The sequence below is a fragment of the Nannobrachium achirus genome (genome assembly GCF_963921795.1).
Source record: "Nannobrachium achirus genome assembly, chromosome: 5".
Lineage (NCBI taxonomy): Eukaryota > Metazoa > Chordata > Actinopteri > Myctophiformes > Myctophidae > Nannobrachium > Nannobrachium achirus.
The window spans coordinates 53,640,078-53,660,656 of NC_137814.1; the positions used below are offsets into that span (position 1 = coordinate 53,640,078).

General features: G+C 41.9%; 1 protein-coding gene across 1 annotated transcript in view; it reads right to left on the reverse strand.

Moving 5' to 3' along the window:
* The window catches only part of LOC308285183 (uncharacterized protein), a 36,913-nt gene that overhangs the window by 5,444 nt on the left and 10,890 nt on the right, over window positions 1-20,579 (reverse strand). The window contains exons 4-17 of the mRNA XM_080725899.1: window positions 19,816-19,920; window positions 19,446-19,541; window positions 18,327-18,478; window positions 14,181-14,278; window positions 8,671-8,797; window positions 7,630-7,784; window positions 6,563-6,641; window positions 5,350-5,460; window positions 4,887-4,981; window positions 4,199-4,285; window positions 3,892-4,031; window positions 3,258-3,392; window positions 1,021-1,818; window positions 70-127 (exon numbers count right to left, since the gene is read on the reverse strand). Coding sequence (XP_080582025.1) covers window positions 70-127; window positions 1,021-1,818; window positions 3,258-3,392; window positions 3,892-4,031; window positions 4,199-4,285; window positions 4,887-4,981; window positions 5,350-5,460; window positions 6,563-6,641; window positions 7,630-7,784; window positions 8,671-8,797; window positions 14,181-14,278; window positions 18,327-18,478; window positions 19,446-19,541; window positions 19,816-19,920 — 2,236 coding nt within the window. The remainder of the gene's footprint in view (window positions 1-69; window positions 128-1,020; window positions 1,819-3,257; window positions 3,393-3,891; window positions 4,032-4,198; window positions 4,286-4,886; window positions 4,982-5,349; window positions 5,461-6,562; window positions 6,642-7,629; window positions 7,785-8,670; window positions 8,798-14,180; window positions 14,279-18,326; window positions 18,479-19,445; window positions 19,542-19,815; window positions 19,921-20,579) is intronic.

Sequence of the window (20,579 nt, forward strand, 5' to 3'; positions counted from 1 at the left end):
GTATGTAACGATACACGCTGTCATGTGATAGTGTGAACAGGAAGCAGACTTAAAACACTCGTTCCCTACCTTTTCCATTGGGTCCCTGCTGTCCCATACCGTGCATCATGGGTCCAGAGTTTTGGCCCTGCAACAGATATTACAATAGTCAGATATACAGTACATCTGCCCTGTCACGCACCGTTACCGTTATACGTAATACAAGAATATTTATACATTATGTGATTGGGTGCTTTATGATCTTATACTGGGGGAAGAAGGATGTTAACTCATATGCTGCCATTTAACAATACCTTCGTACTCTTTAACTGCCATTCGTCTCCATAGACTTCCATGTAATTCATAGTGCACGGATCATGCACACCCATGCCTAGATAATGCACCACGTGTGTCCACATTGCTCACAGCTTTCAAACAAAAAAATCCGAATGGAAATCCGTTCAGGCATTCATGAGATAGCAGCCATTATGTTTTACACTGTTGTGAGCTTGGAGGTCTGCTACCTGAGTTGTATGGGGGTTGTATGGGGGTTAAACAAGCAATTTCGCGATCGCTATCATGCCTACTAACGTTTTTGGGGTCCAAAAAAAATTAAAAAAAAAAAAAAAAAAAAAAAAAAAAAACTTTTTTTTTTTTTTTTTTTTTTTATTCACGGGATTCACGGGCGTGGCAGGGTGGGACAACGGGATTTTTAAGGGATTCACGTTTTTGGCAGTTAATGAGTTAAGGTTTGTTGTGTTAAGCAATATGGGGCATTAGTTAAGTTAAAAACATTTCAAAGAATCTGGGTATTTCAGCATAAAGATTAAAGAATGTGGCCTTCTGTACACCTGCATTTGTGTAATATTGATGTATCCTGTTTTACACAGAAATGTGTTTTACACAAAAATGTGTTTTACAGCACTTAAAAATACATTTGGAAATGAACGATCTGAAGCAATTAAGTATACTTTGAATATAAAATGCTTGGTCAATACTTGTGACAGATTGTTTATATTTGCAACGCAGCATGTAACACACCTGATTGTGCATGTATGAAGGACCCCCCTGTATATTGCCAGGAGGGCCCTGCATATTTCCTGGGGGTCCCTGCATGTTTCCTGGCGGCCCCTGCATGTTCCCCGGGGGCCCCTGCATGTTACCCGGGGGCCCCTGCATGTTACCCGGGGGCCCCTGCATGTTACCCGGGGGTCCTTGCATGTTTCCTGGGGGCCCGTGCATCCCTCCAGGCGGTGGCCCCTGCATGTTCCCCATCCCGAAATTGTTGGGCATGTTGCCGTGTGTCCTGGGAGGGGGTCCCATCATGCCCCCTTGCATTGGCCCCTGAGGGCCCATCATGTTCCCTTGCGGGGGCATCATGCCGCCCTGCGGAGGCGGCCCCTGAGGGTCCCGGGGGCCCATTGCTCGCGGCGGGGGCCCCATCATCCCGCCGGGCCCCTGCATTCCCCTGGGCCCCGAGGCCATGCCGTGAGGGCCCATGTTCCTGGGAGGACCAGGGTGTCTCTGCATCCCCTGGGGAGGGCCGTGCATGTCCGGCGGGCCCATCATGCCCTGCGGGGGCCCTTGGTGAGTTGGCGGGGGACCCGACGGAGGGCCCATCTGTCCCGGGGGCATGAAGGGGGGCTGCATGCCGCCTGGGCCCATAGGAGGGCCGCCCATGTTGGGGGGCATCTGCTGGGGGGGCATGTTTGGAGGGAAGCCCTGGGGAGGGGGCATGGGGCCTCCGGGCCCCGGGAATGGAGGCATGGTCCCCTGACCCGGTGGAGGGCCCATGTTGTTGTCGGGGTTCATCTGGTTCATACGGTCCATCTTCATTTGCTGCGGGAACAACACAAGATACGTTATTTATCAAGAGGTCAAAATATAGAACCTGGCTAGCATAGAGGTAAATGCTACTGTAAGTGCTATGGGCTAAGGAGGTGTGTCTTCAGACCACGGTGGAAGCTAGGGAGTTAGGGCTGACCTTCGATTACTTTTTTCATAATCGAAGCTTAATCGAAGCTTTCTTTCGAACTTCGAAGCTTCGATGACGGCGACCGAGGGGGGGGGGGGGTAGGGAGCAAAAGTTTATCGGTTACATAAGTGATAACCGTTAAGGAAATGTGTTTAAAAATGCGCGATTTACACAATTTTAAAAGGGAAAAAACACACCAGTTTTTTCCTCATAATAATGCTCCTTATTTTCATTAAATAGTACAACAATACAACGAGGAAGAAGAAGATACGAATGTTTTCTACATTAAAGAAAGGTGTTTTTGCAGGACAAGTAGGATTGACATAATCACATCACGTCAGTAATGTAACAAAGCGCGGCTGCAACAGCAAACACTGCAGCGCGACTCGAGCCCTATATAACAAACAGATTAACTCCCAAGTCCCAAGGTGTTGTACACGCTAATGTAATAGTAGATTTTATAGTAAATAATTGCACTGCACTGTGTCTGAATTAAAGTTCCACACTCATCAACCGAAAGCTGATGGTCAGGCTCAGACAACGTAGCCTACTCTATGCGGGCGCGACTATTGAGCTTGCAGCAGATCCGATATAAACTTCATCAACACCACGACAACGTAACCCTAGCAAGTTGGGTTTTAAGCTATTTTTTCCTCTTTAAAACGGGATCGACGCTGACGGGGTCCGTTTTGTAAAATCCAATTGTCGCTGTTTGTTTCCTTGCGTTGAGTTGTGTGTCTGTCAGCGAGTGGAAGACAGCAAACGCATGCATGGATCATGTTACACCGACAATGGTTTGATAACGAAATGTGTGACTGCATCGCATAGTTGCATTGGGTGATGTTACTCAGACATTGGTTTCACACATTTCGGTGCCAAACGAGAGGAGGAGGGGGTGACGCTATCACGCTAGAGTGGAGCGAGGCGCATGCAAGCTAAGGCACGCGGCCCCCCCAAAGGACAAACGGCCGCGGCCGATTATTCGAATTTATTTTTCAAATTCGAATACCGTGCCTTCGAACGAAGCTTCGAATATTCGAATTTTTTGGGTCAGCCCTATAGGGAGTGACTCTGCAGTTCCAATTGCACTGGGGAGTTTATTCCACAGTTTGGGGGCCAGGAGGGCGAAGAGTCTAGGACTAGTGGATCGTTGTCTTGGGGTTTTTAGTGAGGGTTTTGTCAGCTTCCCTGTGTTAGCTGATCTGAGTGACATTTTATATGTTGTCTTTTTTGGGGTTTTTTTTTAACAGTGCTTAAGTGGTGAATGTAAAATGACAATGAGGGAGCAGGCAGAGGCGCTTACCTCCAGCATGGGGTTGTTGTACTGCTGCTCCATCTCTGCACCACTCCTCTTCCCATCCATCTTCTGTTCCACCTTGATCCCTTTGGGCAGCTCGCCACCAGGGGGCAGTGCAGGAACCTTATTATCAGCCCAGGCCTGGAAGGAAGCAGAGAGTGAGTTATTCATTTCTCCTTATTAAAATGTTTCCAAACACAGTGAACACCTCTGACCAAAATCTATTTCGAATGTGTTCTGGTAATACACAACCAAAATGTTCACAAAATCACCCAAAATGTCTTACAGTATATTCTGCAAGTGAGGAGCCCCCACCGGGATGATGACGTAGAGCCTTCGTCCTACTCCTCCCGCCCAACACTGCCCGCTGAGAGGTGCCGCCTCCCCCCCAGCCCGAAGGATTACATGCAACGACCAATAGCAGCATCCCCGCTCGGCTTCCCTCCCCCTAACGTGGGCCAATTGTGTTCGTAGATGCAGGACAAAGCTGGATGCACCACAGTGGATTTGAACACACAACCTATGTGGGGGTGGGCCGGGACCTTACCACTGCGCCACCTGAGCGCCACGAGAGATACATTTGATGTATGAAATCCTTGAACGCTGCGTGTTTGGTCTGTATCTGGTGGTCCTACAGTACCTGTTGGAACTGAGCAGGGATTGGCTTGGCGTAGGGGACCTTCTTCTGAGGGACCTTCTTCATGTCTTTGGACATGACCTCCTCCACGCCCCAGTCCAGACCCGGGATGGACATCTCTACCTCGGGAGCCGCCTCTTTACCTGGACACACACGCATCATCATCATGTATGAATACTTTACCCGGACACATCTTTATTTTCACATCTTTGAAAATTGCAATGCGTGGTGCGTCACTTAAATGCAGAGTTCAGAAACAATGTTGGTGCAGTTTCTCATTAGAATGTGGTGGGTGTGAGTGATCACTCACCACTCTGCTCTTGTTCCATGGCCACCTTGAGCTGTTCAGGTATTCCCATACCAGGGATGGAGGCCATGATGTTTGGATCCATGTCATCTAAAAACACAAGCACCAAAATATACTCATGTTTAAATACATTGACAAAATACCTACATCTTGAAATACCATCTAAATCACAATCAGCAAAGAAAGAAATGAATAATAGCAATGAGTAAAGTAATGATGCATCATCAATATCTGTGACTTTTTTATGAGATTATGGAGGCAAATAGCCTCCTGGTTCTTTTAAACACCAGGGGTTCAAATCGATTCAGCGAATGAAACGCCTGGGATACTATTTGGAAAAATACAATATGCTGTATATTGACACACATATACTTGTGATAATTAACACAAAGGTATACAATATAACTTGGAATTATAATGGGATTATGCGTTACATTTTATTAGAGTAATACTGAATTAATGCACTTTTATTTGCGAGTTATTCTCCTAAAAGACAGTATATTGGTTTATTATAAAGGTTTAGGTATGAATATGGGCTTGTCACCTAGTGAAGTTAAGTCTCCATACCAATACGAGTGATAACACACTACTATTTATTACATTATATATTAATAATACTACTGATTATCTTCATATGATACTGATATTTAATGATACTGGTGTTATATTCTCATCTCCACACAGAACTCACCATATTCCACGCCGTCCTCTGACATTCCAGGGAGAAGGTTCAGGTTGTATCTGTCCCTCATCTTGTCTCCTGGACGGTTCCTTGTCCAGAATTTGCTACGAAACACACATGTTTTGTTATCAGACCTCTAGATTTTAACCACTTTAACCATTATTTCATGCTTTAACTATTAGAAAATAGCAGATATACAAGTTCTTGTTGATCTGCCATTTTAGAAAAAACTTGAACATTTGTGCAAATCTTTGAATATATATTCTTTTAAAGCGAAAATGTTATCTCAAATCTTTGCTTTTGGGGGGTACCTGGAACAAAATATTTTCAGATGGAAGTCCGTGGTCAAATACACCACAGATAAAGAAACATACATTTTTCAAAACCGTTAGGATTTAGAACACTTTTTTGTGTACATTTATTTCAGGTCTAGATGGGTGAAACGGGTAAATGGTCAGCTGTCCTGCCCTACCTGGTGTGGTCGTTGGACCCGGAGCACAGGATGTGACCCAAAGGATGCCAGGCTAAACTCCAGATCATTCCCTCGTGAGCCATCTCCATGCCACCAACCTCCTTCTCCACCCTGAAGAGCAAGTCCATGGATTAAAGCAAAATAACATCTCAAAATTATTTATTTTGTTGTAGTTTTTTACGCCATTCTAGTCCTAATACAGTATGTCATTTGTTAAACAGCGCTGTGTTTAATAAACAATTATCCCAATATGTAGAATTGTGATGTTTTGTCAGCCATACAACCACCCAGTTCAAGAAAGTGCAGATTGATGCTAAAGTCGGCCATACCAGCCCTGACAAAAAAAAGGATAGTGATTTTGTATTTTTTTTTTAAATGCCAGTAGCCAGAGGTTAGTCTTGTTCTGTGGTGTTATAGTGTATAATGCCTACTCCATGCTACTTCAGAGCACAGTGCTCTCCGTCTTTCACTCTATGAAGTACTGTAATTTAGTTGAGGTTTTCTCAACTTTTGACGCCCGTCTTTGCCCTCTCGCCGTCCCAACAATGTGGGAAAAGCGTTGGACGCTCGTTTCCTTAGACTCTGCATTGACGTGACGTGCCAGCATTGCGGTGCGAATTTGGTCTAAAGGGAGTTTGTGTCTCAGCTGACATGGTGTGACTCACTCAGTGTAATCATGTTCTTGTTGTCATACTTAGGTATGGGACGATATGAAAATTTCATATCACGATTATTGTGACAAAATAAGTCGCGATTTACGATATTATCACGATAATCAAAATCCATTATCGTTGGGCGGAACATTTGCCAAAAAACAGCAGATCTACAAGCTCACTGCTGTTTTTTGGCAAAGACATTTGACAGAGAGTGAAAAAAAGACTCTCAAGTAGGTATATTATAAGTACCTTTTACCAATTTTAGAGGGTTTAAGTACTGGATATGTAGCTCGGGAAATAAAAGGTGAATTGATCCCAGTGCATGACGGAGGACGATATCACGATGAATTCAATCTCCACGATACTATTATCATGAGTGTTTTTTATCACGATATACGATAATATCACTTATCGTCCCATCCCTAGTCATACTTTGTTCAGCCAGTTCAGGGCCCAGTGTAACAGTGACTAGAGACAAGATTCCAGGCTGCATTGACAATGTAGAAACACAAATACACATGTCATGACACTTTTTGTTATAACGTTGCAATAGTTACCCTGTGTGCCAGAAGAGTAGAGATCCATCAGAGCCTCCACTAGCAAACAGACCTTCATGGATGGGATGCCACGCTACAGCTAGAGGAAAGACCACACAACATGAACATTACAACTGTTACCAATATTACTACAGATGCTGCATATAAAATCAATATCATTTGTGTTATAATGCATAGTGTCATGCTGGAGAAGTACTGGTCTGGCATACTCTCGGTAATGGAATTACAAAGTCCTCAACATCACTTATGGGTGCTGGCTAAGACATTGTCATACCAAGGACAGCCACATACAGTTCCACCATTTGAAATTATTTTTGGCCTGGTACACCCGTAACAGATTGTTTTTGTTATCAGATTTAGTATAGAGTTCTACCTTGCCTATACTAACAGTGGAGAGAGTGAGGCCTAAGATGACCCAATGGAACTCTCAAGGACCCCTCCCGGTCTACGGTAGCCTTTCGTTGTCAGACGCTCAGCCACCCCCATCCCCCCTGCAGTGTGATGAGTCTGCCAACTAGGGGTGGGCGATATGGTGATGATTATCGTTGAGACGATACAATGTCTCCACGATATGCCTTTTCAGAGATATCGTATATATCGTGATACATTTGAGGGAGCCTTGAGGACAATTCCTGTTTAATCGTTAATACAGGGATTCATTGCAGAAGTCAATTTAAACTTGCATTTTGGTCTAAATCGGTAGTTCTCAAACTTTAAAATGTCAAGGTCTCCACTTAACTCTGACAGTATACAAATTAAACCAAATGGACCCGTAAGGGTCAATTTAGACCTCCCAAAAGGAACCCAGAGAGTCTAGTTTTTGTCAAGTAACTTGAAAAATAACCATAAAAACCAACGTGAAAAAGAATCGTGATAAAATCGTGTATCGCGATACAGCTTGGGAAAATATTGTGATATTGTATTTTTCCATATCGCCCACCCCTACTGCCAACGCGAGGCTAGGTCCACGGTCCCTAATCCTCACTTTGAGAACAACTCGCCTTCAAAACAAATAAGTATGGAAAAACTAAATGATCAAACACAGATGGGCCGTAATGCTGGCTGACCTGTGGCCTCCTTCTTGTGCCCTCGGAACACCTGCAGCTCCTCCTTCAGGTTGCGGATGTCAAACAGTTTACACAGGTGGTCACGTGACGCCGTCAGCAGCCAGTTACCGTTCAGGTTCCATTTCACCTCCATCACTGTGTTTTTGTGAGCGTGGCTAGAGAGAGAGAGAGAGAGGCAATGGAGGGAGGAGGGGGAGAGAGAGAGAGAGTGAGTTCTCGTGGAATATTAAATGGATTCATCACGGACCACTATTTGAAAACATTTCGTGACAGGGACCCCACTAAGCTCTGTATATGTGGGTCCTAATTTCTGTCTTTTTAAGAGATTGTATTGATGCAAGACCAATGGCTTCTATTTCTGCATGCCAGTTGGGAGAGAAAGGGCCTGGGAGAGAATGTCTGTAGTTTCCATTAGCTTGGACTCCACACCCATGAGGTCATTGGTGCACATGTCCACAGCCCACCTCTGAGACACAGTGAGTTGAGTAGACAGAAATGGTGCCAAATCTTATAATAATGAGCATTGGTGAGAAGTTAAAAGTTGACAATGAGTGAAGTGCTCGTTTTAAGAGACTTTAAGTCCTAGAAAGTGGCACCATTACAAGACATCAACAATTCAGGGGAGACAAACAATATACTGAAACTGAACATAAAACTTGCTCTGTCACTGTCAGGCAGAAAACTCATATTTCAACTTTTCATGTTTTTTTTTTTCATGTCACTTAAAGCTAAATTTTCATCCATGCCTTAAAATACTTCAAATAGACGATCTACGTTGACACGTTGTGAGCTTGTAGATCAGCTATTTGAACGATTTAAAAAAAAATATATAGTAAAAAAAAAAAAGGCAAAGAAGTTTAGGGATAAGGAATAAGGCATGGACAAAAATAGGGCCCTTAGTGCTTGACACTCTTATTCTTGTTCCATTTCCTAAAAACTAACGGTATTGGACATACAAGGTTTCCACCTGACAGAGACCTACATGTCAGACACCCTGGATCAAAGTCAACCGTCTGCAGTTGCATGTTGACAGGAACTCACAGTGTAGCCAGACTCTGTCCGGTCTTGGGGTCCCAGAACTTGATGGGCTGTTGGCTGTCCTTGCTCCCAGAGACCACCAGGGCCTTGGTGGGGTGCCAGTCCACGCACTTCACATCAGCACCGTGACCTGCAGAGGAAGAAAACGTGGTTAGATTTAGACCATGGAGGCCGATTCTACAAATGCTACAAACCTTTTTCGTAATGCTAAATTGATCAAGATTTTTCATTTTTCAAAAAGTATTCAAAAATAGCAGATGTACAAGCTCGCAGTGTGGCACGGCGTGACGCGCTGCAAGCTTGTATATCTGGTATTTTTGAATAGCCAAGGCAAAAATCTGAAATGACACAGATTTTGCGGTTTTAATGGGTTAGGCAGGTGTGTGTGTGTGTGTGTGTGGTAGAAAAAAGGTGTGCACACCCGTTTCTAATCATTCTGAATTCTATATGTAATACTGTATTCCGAGTTATAAGGAATATGAATGTATCTGACTGTATTGGCCCAGAACAGTGATTGTGTGAGTCCAATCAATTACAAACAAGGGAATACAGGATCAATACAATATATTTGACTTTTTAATACTTTTAAACAAACAGGCTACTCCTGTTACCCTATTCACAATGGAGAATTACAGCGAAGATACAACATGTGGAGTTTTGAATCATAATGCATTCAGCATTAGCTCTAATTTAATAAATCAATAACCACCATATCAGTGGTTCTCAATATGGGGTCTGAGCACCCCCAGGGGTCCTTGAGGTTCCAGCTAAATGACTGATAGTTAGGAACATGGACCATTAAGGGTTTGTAAGTCTTGAGTGAGTACAAATTTAACCAAATGGACCCCTGATTTTGTTCTATGTGTACACTCTCATGGTTATCGTAGATTGGGGTCCAAGAGATAAATAATTGTATCACATGGGGGTCCATGGCCTAATGCATAATAACTGGGGGTCCTTGGGATAAAAAAAGATCTAGTTCAATAAAACATGATACAATAAAATGTTTTCCCTCAAGTAACAGATTTAAGCTGATTTCATTCATGTTCTTAGACCAAGGGGCTTTGTCTAACTACATGAATGAAATCAGCTTAAATCTGTTACTAGAGGGAAAACATTTTATTGTATCATGTTTTATCATTATTTTTGGTAAAGTCAACTGCTGTAAAAGTACAGGTCTAACTTCTGAACAATCAGACGTTAGACAATCAGAAGAGTTGAGGGTGGCAAAAAAATATACATTTTACACTTTGAACTCAAAGAGGCATGTGTTTAGTGTTCAATAACAGGATACATAATGTCATCTTTTCAATCAATTCTGAAAACACTTTTATTCGCAGCAGGAATTCCTTGAAATTCTACACATTTTATTCTCTTTTTCTTTTACTTCGGTTAACCTTTTTATTTCGTGTTCTATTTATTAAATGGAATTAATCTGAAATTTGTATTTTTGTATTGCCTATAGTACATTATATTGACAGAGTAGAGTGCTATATGTGATGCACAGCACACACAATATAAATATTACTATAATTGGTTGAAAACAGCACTCGGTACTTATTGCTGAAATGGTGTTCATATCTCACAACCTAATCAGAATGGGGTCGTGTGTATGTCTGTCTGTATGTATGTATGTCCCAAATTTGCATCTGCAACTCCACGTTCAGCAGTTGTTCAATTGTCTCAAAAACATAATACAAAAATCAACAACGCATGTTCCTTGCTGACCATCAACTTTTTTTATTTATTTTTTTAACTTTTTTTTTTTTTAATATGAGTTCCTTGCTGACCATCAACTTTTTTTTTTTTTTTTTTTTTAACTTTTTTTTATTTTATTTTATTTTTATTTTTTTTAAATATGAGCGCCCGTTAGGGCGCGATTTCTAGATATGAGCGGCCGCGAATTTCTAGTTAGGTTAATTTAAATGTATGGATTGATGTAAACCAGAAAAACAAGTCACCTGTGAATGCATACTGGTTTCTAAGCTAACAGACAACCATTTATTCTTTCATTTGATCATTTTAAATAACGCTGGATCCTGATCATATAAAGCAATCAAGGAAAAGTGTCAAGGTGGCAACAACTAACATAGCACCAGTGCCACTGATGGGCATAGGCCTTGCATCTCCCTATTTCATCCTTTTAATGTTTATTTATAACATAAATTAATGTCCCATTTTATACTTTATGCAATGACTGTCATTCAAAACTGGCGAAAATAACCGATCTGCAAGCTCACTTTTTGCAATGTGTCACATTGTGAGTTTGTAGATCGTTGCCATTTAAAAATAAATAAATACAATCATTTATAATGCCCAAAACAGGGACACCAGGTTTAAAGTGGTTATGGCTTGTCTATGGCAGGGGTTTTCAAAGTGGGTGATGGGGCACCCTGGGGTGCCGTGACGGCAGTCCAGGGGTGCCGCGAGATCAATTTATTTGAACACTTGAAAAAATATTTAGTATCATTTTAAACTTGAAGTACAAAGTTATTTTCAGTCAGTTCTAACCAAAATGGCTATTATCTCAATGTTTTCCTCGCAACATAATCACTAAAATATCGTCACTGTCAGGCAGAAACCTCTGTCCCACAAAACTAGTGAAAACAGCCAATCTACAAGCACACAACGCCTCGCGATGCGAGGCGTTGTGTGCTTGTAGATTGGCTGTTTTCACTAGTTTAGTACATTTTATAGATGATAAATACAAAACGAACTTTTGGACATACAAGGTTTCCACCCGGCAATGACGATATGCTATAAATATAAGGTGCTGGGAGTGAAAATTATAATGTAGGGGTGCCTCGGATTAAAAAAATATTCATGGGGTGCACTGAGACAAAAAGGTCTATGGGTTTTATAAATATGTAACGAAACATGAGCTTGTGACTGACTATTTTGAATCCATTGGAACACAGGTTATTTTTTTCCATTTACTGATGCAAGGAGGCATTGGGTCCCATCCTTCAGAGTCTTTGGTATGACCCGGCCGGGGATCGAATCCCAACCTCCCAGTTTCAGGACGGGGACACTAACCACAAGGCCACTGAGCTGGTTCATAATTGGCTTACACAAATAATGCCCTGAGTCCCTGTGTGTCTGGATAGCTAGATCAGGGGTTTTCAAAGTGGGTGACGGGGCACCCTGGGGTGCCGTGACGGCAGTCCAGGGGTGCCGCGAGATAATTTGATAATATTTGGAATTTATTCGGATACTTGAAAAAATATTTAGTATCATTTTAAACTTGGAAGTACAAAGTTATTTTCAATCGGTTCTAACCAAAATGGCTATTATCTCAACGTTTTCCTCGCAACATAATCACTAAAATATCGTCACTGTCAGGCAGAAACCTCATATCTCCAAGTTTCAAATGTGTAAGTCTTTTGGTAAAGCAAAGCCCTGCTTCATCATACAAGACTGTCGCACAAAACTAGTGAAAACAGCCGATCTACAAGCACACAATGCCTCGCGATGCGAGGCATATAGGTTTCCACCTGACAACGACGATATGCTATAAATATAAGGTGCTGGGAGTGACAATTATAATGTAGGGGTGCCTCGGATTAAAAACAATATTTATGGGGGGCCCTGAGACAAAAAAAAATTGGGAACCCCTGAGCTAGATAACATAATTCAGTGCTCTGGTTACAGTCATTATGGAGGGAGTATTGTACAGCCATCTATTAGTATCCCTGGACAGTGGCGAGTTACTACATTATAAAGATGCAGCGCTGCTTTCAGGTGTTGAGCACATCAATCATTACTCAATTAGTGTCATTAATTAATATCAATTAGTGCCTATCAACAGAAACGTGTTGCTTTGGAAAAAGCCCCTAGTTTGTTTTAGGGCAACTTCGTTCAATTTCTAGCACGAATCCTGTCATTCCATTGAGAGGACAATGTGAAAATCTCTGTCTTGAGAACAGGATAAGACAGATAAATAGGACAAGTCCTACTTTAAAGCATTAAATGATGATTTTTTCAAGTCTATCAAGAGTTCCTCTCTTATGAATTGCAGTACTGTGACGTACGTTTGGGAAATACAGACACTATTTGTGTCGCTTTGATCACATGCACTTCTGCTGCACCATCTGTTAGGTACATCAGTGGTACACTGATCAACTTCCACTAGTAGGGAGTTCCTCACTTGTGAATGACAGCCGTGTCAGATATAGAAAACGTGAAATAAGTCTCTAAACCAGCGCTTCTCAAATGTTTTACTTCCAAGAAAACCCATAACTCTGAGAGCGTACAAATGGAACCAAATGGACCCTGACGGGTCCATTTGGTTCCATTTGTACACTCTCAGAGTTATAGACCTGTAAAGGGGCCCCTTTTAAACTCTCCTTTTCCTTTGTGCTAGTAATATGTCATCTACCAGAAAATGATATTGAGCTTAAAATGAGCTCCTGGCTTTAGATTAAGTGGTGCAGCCGTACACATCAGTTAATAAGTACTCTGTCCTGGCAGAGTTCCTGACAGCCAGTACAAGAACCCTCAGTGCAAAGTGTAATAAGGTACACAAGCTGTGCTGCCAAGGCATCGGTAGGTCTGGCCAAGAGCTGTCGGCTCAACAGCATTTTGGTCCAATCCCAACATTTCCCTGATAATAAGGCTAAGCATGTTTTTCCCACAAGTCAACAGCCACCTTGTTGATTGATAGCTTACACTCCGATTTGTGAAGAACTCATTAAAGGAGTAGTTCACCCCCAAAATTACTTTTTTTCTATTGAAAAAAAAAAATGATTAGTGTTAAAATGTTTTCATTTACCACTTCAGTGGGAGGGGGAATGCGCAAACGTGGCTAAATATTTATTTTTAGACAAGCCATTACTATTTACGGTAACACTACTAGCCCCCATAAGTCACATCTGCCAATGACAGATTGTGGTGCATCTGGAGAATGGGCTTATTGTGTCTAAAAAGACATATTTAGCCACTGGTACGCATGCCCCCACCAACTGAAATCGTTAAAATTGCTAAAATGATAGAAGGCAGTAAATTAAAACATTCCAACACTCATCTTTTCTTTTCTCTAATAATTTAAAATACGAACCCTTGTTGTAAAAAAACAAAAACAAAGTTGTCCTTTAAAACATTTCCATTTCACTTTTGTACCTTTCATATATTTTCACTGTCGCGTATTGTCGATTTACATCGTTTTCTATTGTTGGTAACATTTGTATAGTCTATCTATCAAGCAACATTTTATTTGTATTTGAAGCACATTGTATCCATTTTCGAATAAGAGCTATAAAAATACACCTGAGTGAATGAATGAAAAGCTAGACATTTCCAAATCCCTGAACACCTGTGTGTGTGTGTGTGTGTGTGTGTGTGTGTGTGTGTGTGTGTGTGTGTGTGTGTGTGTGTGTGTGTGTGTGTGTGTGTGTGTGTGTGTGTGCGCGCGTGCGCGCGTGTGCGAGGGGTCTGAGAGAGAAGTGAAGTGAAATGCGGTGCAGTTTGGTACACCAGCCACCGTCCCGCCGATGGACAGACAGAGACCAACGTACCTCGGAGGATTCTCTCCTCGTGACATCGCATGAAGTCCCAGATGCGCACGGTGCCGTCGTCTGAGCAAGTGGCAAATTTATTATCCGTTGGTGAGAAACTGAAGACACAGGCAAGGGGGGGAAAGGCAAGACAGTCAAACAATGCAGGCACACACACACACACACACACACACACACACAGAGGTAGACAGACCGCCAGGGACCACAGCTGGAGCTAACACGCTCCTCCATCAAGGACACTGTCCACCACACACAGCCAGCCGTATCCCCTATTGGCTCAACAACCCAGTGATTTCCAGCTCGTGTCAGAGGGAATTACAGCTGTTCTCGGCCCGGTTTGAACTTATCACTGCCTAGCTACAAAGTCTCTATCCGCTCTCTGATGAAGATGGTTCAAGGTGTCTGTGAACAGTATTTATCTAACAAAAACATACCACACAAAACCACTTCTCAAAACACTGACCAAAAGATGCGTCAAAATCATTCTTCAATCTATGGACGAACAAAACTAAAGGAATTTTACCGATACTTGACTCCTGCCTGACTCACACACAGTTCTTGGTACAAAAGGTGAGACCAAGACCGACTGAGGTTGATCCACAAACCACCACTCCATGTGTGCGTTTCCTTTCGTAGTCCTCGACAAGGCATATTTCTGCAGTCATTCCGAAAAAGAACTCTCAACTATACTGCAAGCTTGTATAAAATTAACAACTCTGAATCTAGCCCCATTCTTGACCTAGCAAAGCAACAGACAAGCTCCCTGGCGACTTCATCCACATCATCACAACTGGTATAATACCGTCATCTAGATTTCGTACCATCACTGTCGGGCAGAAACCTTGTATCTCCATGTTTGTTTTCCTAAATGAATGCCCTATGAGTGTGGCATAAAAGTAAATAACTGATACACCAGGCATCACAATGTGACACATTTAAGTTGGACAATTTTTACCTATAATGCCCAAAATAGGGACACCACAAGAGCTTGTGTGACTAATTAACTATATTGAATCCATTGGACCACAGGTTATTCTTTACATTTACTGATAAGTAATGGTTTTGTCCATGCAAGGTTTCCGCCTAACACTGGTGATATCAATCATCACAAGCTACTGACAACAAACACTTGAGCCGGTGAAAAATAAAGGTCTAGAAAAAACAAATAACTATCTATTTAAGAACTTTCAGAATAGCCTCATAATGATCTCATTTTGAGGTGTCTTGCTCAGATGTTCCTGGTAGTTAGTGTACATGATGGGATAATTCAACTTTGTGGGGTCTCTTTTTCTATTTTTAAAATCCATTTAGGCCTGGGACCATTTTAACCATTATTTTACGCTTTAACAGTTAAAAAATAGCAGATATACAAGCTCACAGCGCAGCACAGTGCCACACTGCAAGCTTATAGATCTGCCATTTTTGAAAAATCAATTCTTTGCAAATCTTTGAATATATCTTTTTAGAGCAAACATTTGTAACTAAACTATTTGCTTCTGGGGGGTCCCTGATACATAATATTTCGATTTGGGGGTCCGCAGCCAAATACATATCATTTTGGGGGTTGTTGACATGAAAAGGTTTGCGAACCACAAATATAGAAACTTCAAAAACCTTCAAAAGGATTTAGAAGACATTTATAGAATCGGGTCAAAAATATTTAAGACTTCACGATTTTTCAAAAATAGCAGATCTACAAGCTCACAGCGTGGCACTGAGCTTGTATACATTCTATTTTTCAAACGTTAAAGCATAAAATAATGGTTAAAGTAATAATTAAACGGCAGAGTGACGAATGGCAGCTAGAGGTCACGCAAAAGCAACACAGGTCCCCGACCCCCGACTTGAAGTTGTGATGACTCGACCGGCACTCCAAACATTCCCCATGCATCTCTTCAAATCACTTTTAACCTGGCATCCCAATATAATTTAGAGGCAATTTACAGGCAATACGATAATGTGAAAAAGAGGTTTTTCAACATTTTCAGAACGTTTAAGAATAGCAGACCTGCTAGCTCGCTATGCGTCGCACAGTGACACGTGAGCTTTTAGATCAGCTATTTTGAACATTCTTCGTACAAATTAATGTATCATTTCCCCACGGCCCCAAGAGCTCTAGCAAACACGGAGAGCTCTATTCTGCAGTTTTTCTGCAGCTATCCATGTGGTGTACATAACAGTTGGATGAGAATCGTGTGATAAGAAATAATGCTGTCACTGACAAACAAAATAAAAACTAAGCTATGATGACTGACTCTAAGAAACAAGTCATTTTATGTTTGGTTGCGCTCGAGTGTTGCGCTCTCATTTTCAGCTTGCAACCAGGTGTAACATCAGCCATTGTGACGCCATCAAGGCATCACAAAATCAACTGCATATTTAGTCGACTAAACTAGACTAATACCGTTCAAAAGACTAAAACCAAATTACATTTTATTCAAAAGACTATGGCTTAACTAAATTCAAATAAAAAGTGCTGTCAAACAGTCTGGCAGTTTGTTACTAGACAACTCCTATTCAGTTTGGACTGTCTAATCCACAAGGAGGCACTGTGGAGAGGGTGTAACACTATGACATGAGTTTATTATGACATTGGGCAGAATAGCCTACATTTTATTAACTACCACAATCACATGAATCAACTTTCAACTGAGGTTGTATTAGCAACAGCAGAGGGCAGATGGCTCCATCTGCAGGCCTTTCAGCGAAATGACAGGTGATCATGAAGCCAGGCAGAAATGCAATGCGGGGCAAAAGATCAACTACGTTATTTCCGAACGGCTTTAACAGAAGTCAAAGCGAAGCATATTCTAACCTTCTCACCAGCAGAAGTTAAGCAACCATACATGTATTATCAGCCATGTATCACTACCGTTCTCCAAACATCAACCCCATGCCCCCAAAACATGTCAAATGTATGCACTGCTATGATCTCTTATGAACGGGGTGAGAGGGACAAATTGAATAGAAATATGGCAATGTATTAAGGTTTAATGAAGTAAAGCATCTTATGTCACAGTCAAAGTGAGTTGGCATCAATGAGAGCCAGTGTGCGACGACATTAGGATGTCATTCTAGAGGTGGTTTTTCGTTAATAAACTTAAATGAAACTTTATTCAACATTCCCCTACATTCACCTCCAAGATGACCACCTCAAGAAGGGCAGAAATCAAAACCAAAGGCAACTTTTATTATTTGATAAAGGCAACGTGTCCCCCCAAAAAAACAAAAGAACTTTAACATGGGGGGAGGGGAATGGGTGAGCGAAACGTTGTGTTGCGTGATCAGGACTGGGCCCAGAACATTTACGTTGTGTGCGAAGACTTCGGATCGTCAACGTCAGCTAGCAAACTGCTCTCACACCGAGACAAGTTTGGCATTTTTTTGTAAAAGACAAAAATCAAAATCAAAAAGGAAAACTTTATTTAGGAGTGTCTAGGAGCAGTAGACAAGCAGAATGTTATGTTTGAGGCCAAAGGTTTGCTTAGAGACAGAGTTACTACTACATGTTCCAAACGCCTTCTCCTGGACGTGTGAAGGAAGACACCCCCTGAGGAGTTGTCTCCGTACCTCAGTAATGCTCTTCATAAGTAACGTTCAAACTTTATTTGTCTTTATTATGGCAACCATCCGCTCCATTTTATTGGTTGGTGCTAATTATAAAGATCCCTCTACTCAACTTTATTGGGTGTTAAAGAAAACCCTGGGCTTTTACTTTATTGATCAATGTCACATCCCTTCCACTCAACTTTATTGGTCAGACTGCACGACTTCTGGGCCTACAACTGGACAAACCAGTGGTTGGTTTTTAAAAATGTATGTGAAATGGAAGAATACATCACTTTATTCAACAAAGAATAGCGTGAAAAATATCAACCTTTTTCTGTACACAGCAATTATGTAGAGAGAAAAGAATTCATCAAGAAGACAACGGTTCAGCAGCCACAAGAATAAAAAACAGCAATATAAAAAGGAACACACAAGCCACAGGAACCGCAAGAACAACGACAACCCTGTGGCTACTAGGCCTTGGCACTGCCGGGCCGCAATAATAATAATAGTAATATTAATAATAATAATGAGGGTGATAATAACAACCACATAAGACTTGGTTTAACTACAGAGAATGGTAGATGGGGTATAAACCTGGCTTCTCTAATGGCTTCCTTGTGTGCCTGGAACATCTTGACGTTGTTCATGTTGGACTGCCAGTACTTGACGTAGCCTCCGTGGTCGGCCGTCAGCATCCACGTGTCGTTGTGAGACCAGGTCATCGCCCGCACGGGACTGTCGTGGGCCTGGAGGACACAGGACAGGAGAAGGGCTACCACATGAGTATTTGTGACACTTGCTTTGGCAATGTAAACGTATGTTTTCTCATGCCAATAAAGCTCCTTAATTGAATTGAATTGAGTCCTAGTCGCACAGCACTACTATGTCTGTACCAGATGTACCCAATGTGAAGTACTAGGGAATTACTTTAGATCAGTGTTTCTCAAAGTTTCAAGGTCTCCCCTTAACTCTGACAGTGTACAAATGGAACCAAATGGACCCGTTAGGGTTCATTTGGTTTCATTTGTACACTGTCAGAGTTACAGACTTGTATGGGTCAATTTGGACCCCCCTAAAAGGAACCCACGAGTCCCTGGAATGCACTTTGAGAACCACTGCTTTAGATGATCCAAATGTGGTGTGCATTACACATTTACAGAAAGAGGAAAGCTCTAATATACAACTAGAAAGATGCAATTCTGGGAATTTGCAATTGTGTTGTTGCTGTTTTTGCATTCTCCCATTCAGATCAATGGCGAACATTAATTCACTAGTAAATGGTTAATAAAAATGCCTTTGGCAACCACACTAACTATGTATCAGTACTTGTTAAAGGGCCACATCGCAGATGTATAACCTGGACCCAGTGCATTCTGTGTCCTGGGATTGTCCTGAACAAGGTGTTCGGCAGCCTACATAAAACATGTATGATCTCTGCCAGATGATGCAATTTGCACAGTGTAATGATGGCATAGAGCCTAGAGACCAAGCTCTCGGGACACAGAAAACAATGGGAAGTTTGGTCATATTTTATATTGTCCTCCTGTTGTATGCCGATAATGGCAAAATTGACACCAATTGAGACACTATTTGCCTTCACAAGAACTATGACAAGCTGTATGACTGTTTGAAATGATCGGAATCTACAACAATCACACTTCTCACAGATATGTTGCACTAATGTTCCGTGTCCCATCATTTCTTCAAGTTTACCTGTAAAATGGTCTCAAAGTTGAACGTGAGTCCGTTCCATAGGGTGAACTCCCCACTGGACGCCCCGGTGACGAGACGGCGACCTTCGGGAGTCCACTAGGAGGGTACCAGAGAAGGAGAAAAGAGAGATCCAATTCATCATTATCCACAGTCGGTACGAGCATGTGCAGCCGGTTGCAATAAGGAGTCAGAGAAAACAATTGGATCGGTGACGTCTGGAATTGAGCCAACGGCACCATTACAGTCATACCGATCCACTCTGGAATAAGGGCATCAGCTAAATAACTTTATATATACAGTAGATATTAACACGTGGAAAGACAAAGTCAAAAGACAAAGACAGCATAATATATATAGAGAGAAGACCTACCCTTATGACAAAAACGGGACATTTGACTTTGTTGGTGGAGGTTCGGACAAACTTCGTGGTGACAGCGTTCATAGGGTTGTTGAGCATCCCGGCAGGAGGGACCAACTGTAGGGACAGACAAAGACTGCTTCATCAAACACTACAGGACTACAACTCCCAGAACACAATGATGATTACGGCTCATAATAGTAGAGGAAAAAATAGGCCAGAAGTTGACCATACCCCTACCCGGGGTAGAACAACACGCGACATAGTTTTTTCATATCTTTAGGATGTCCCTTTCATGAAATGGATTGTCCCGAGTTTTGCTTTTACTGCAAAAGTCATGAAATTGATCCATGAAGGGACTCACCACATAAGCAAAAAAACGCCTATCCTGAAAGATGGAGTTCCAAGTCAAACCTTTGTCATTTTCTACCTGCAGGTTGTTTTTACCTCATACTTGCACAGAAGGTCTACAGGTAGTGTCCTTACATCCCAGAACAATCAGAATGCAAAAATATGGTTCTGTTTTGAATCTGCTGTCTTTTATATAAGGACCTTCTATAGGCGGAAATGACATTCCTAAGGAAAATTCCACTGTAATCCTTCTATAAGGGGTAGTACAAACTATGACAACGTTTTTTCATAACTTTTACTTGTCCTATTCATGAAATGGATGGTCAGTAGTTTTGCTTTTACTGCAAAAGTCATGAAATTGATCCATGAAGGGACTCACCACATAGGCAAAAAATACGCCTACCCTGAAAGATGGAGTTCCAAGT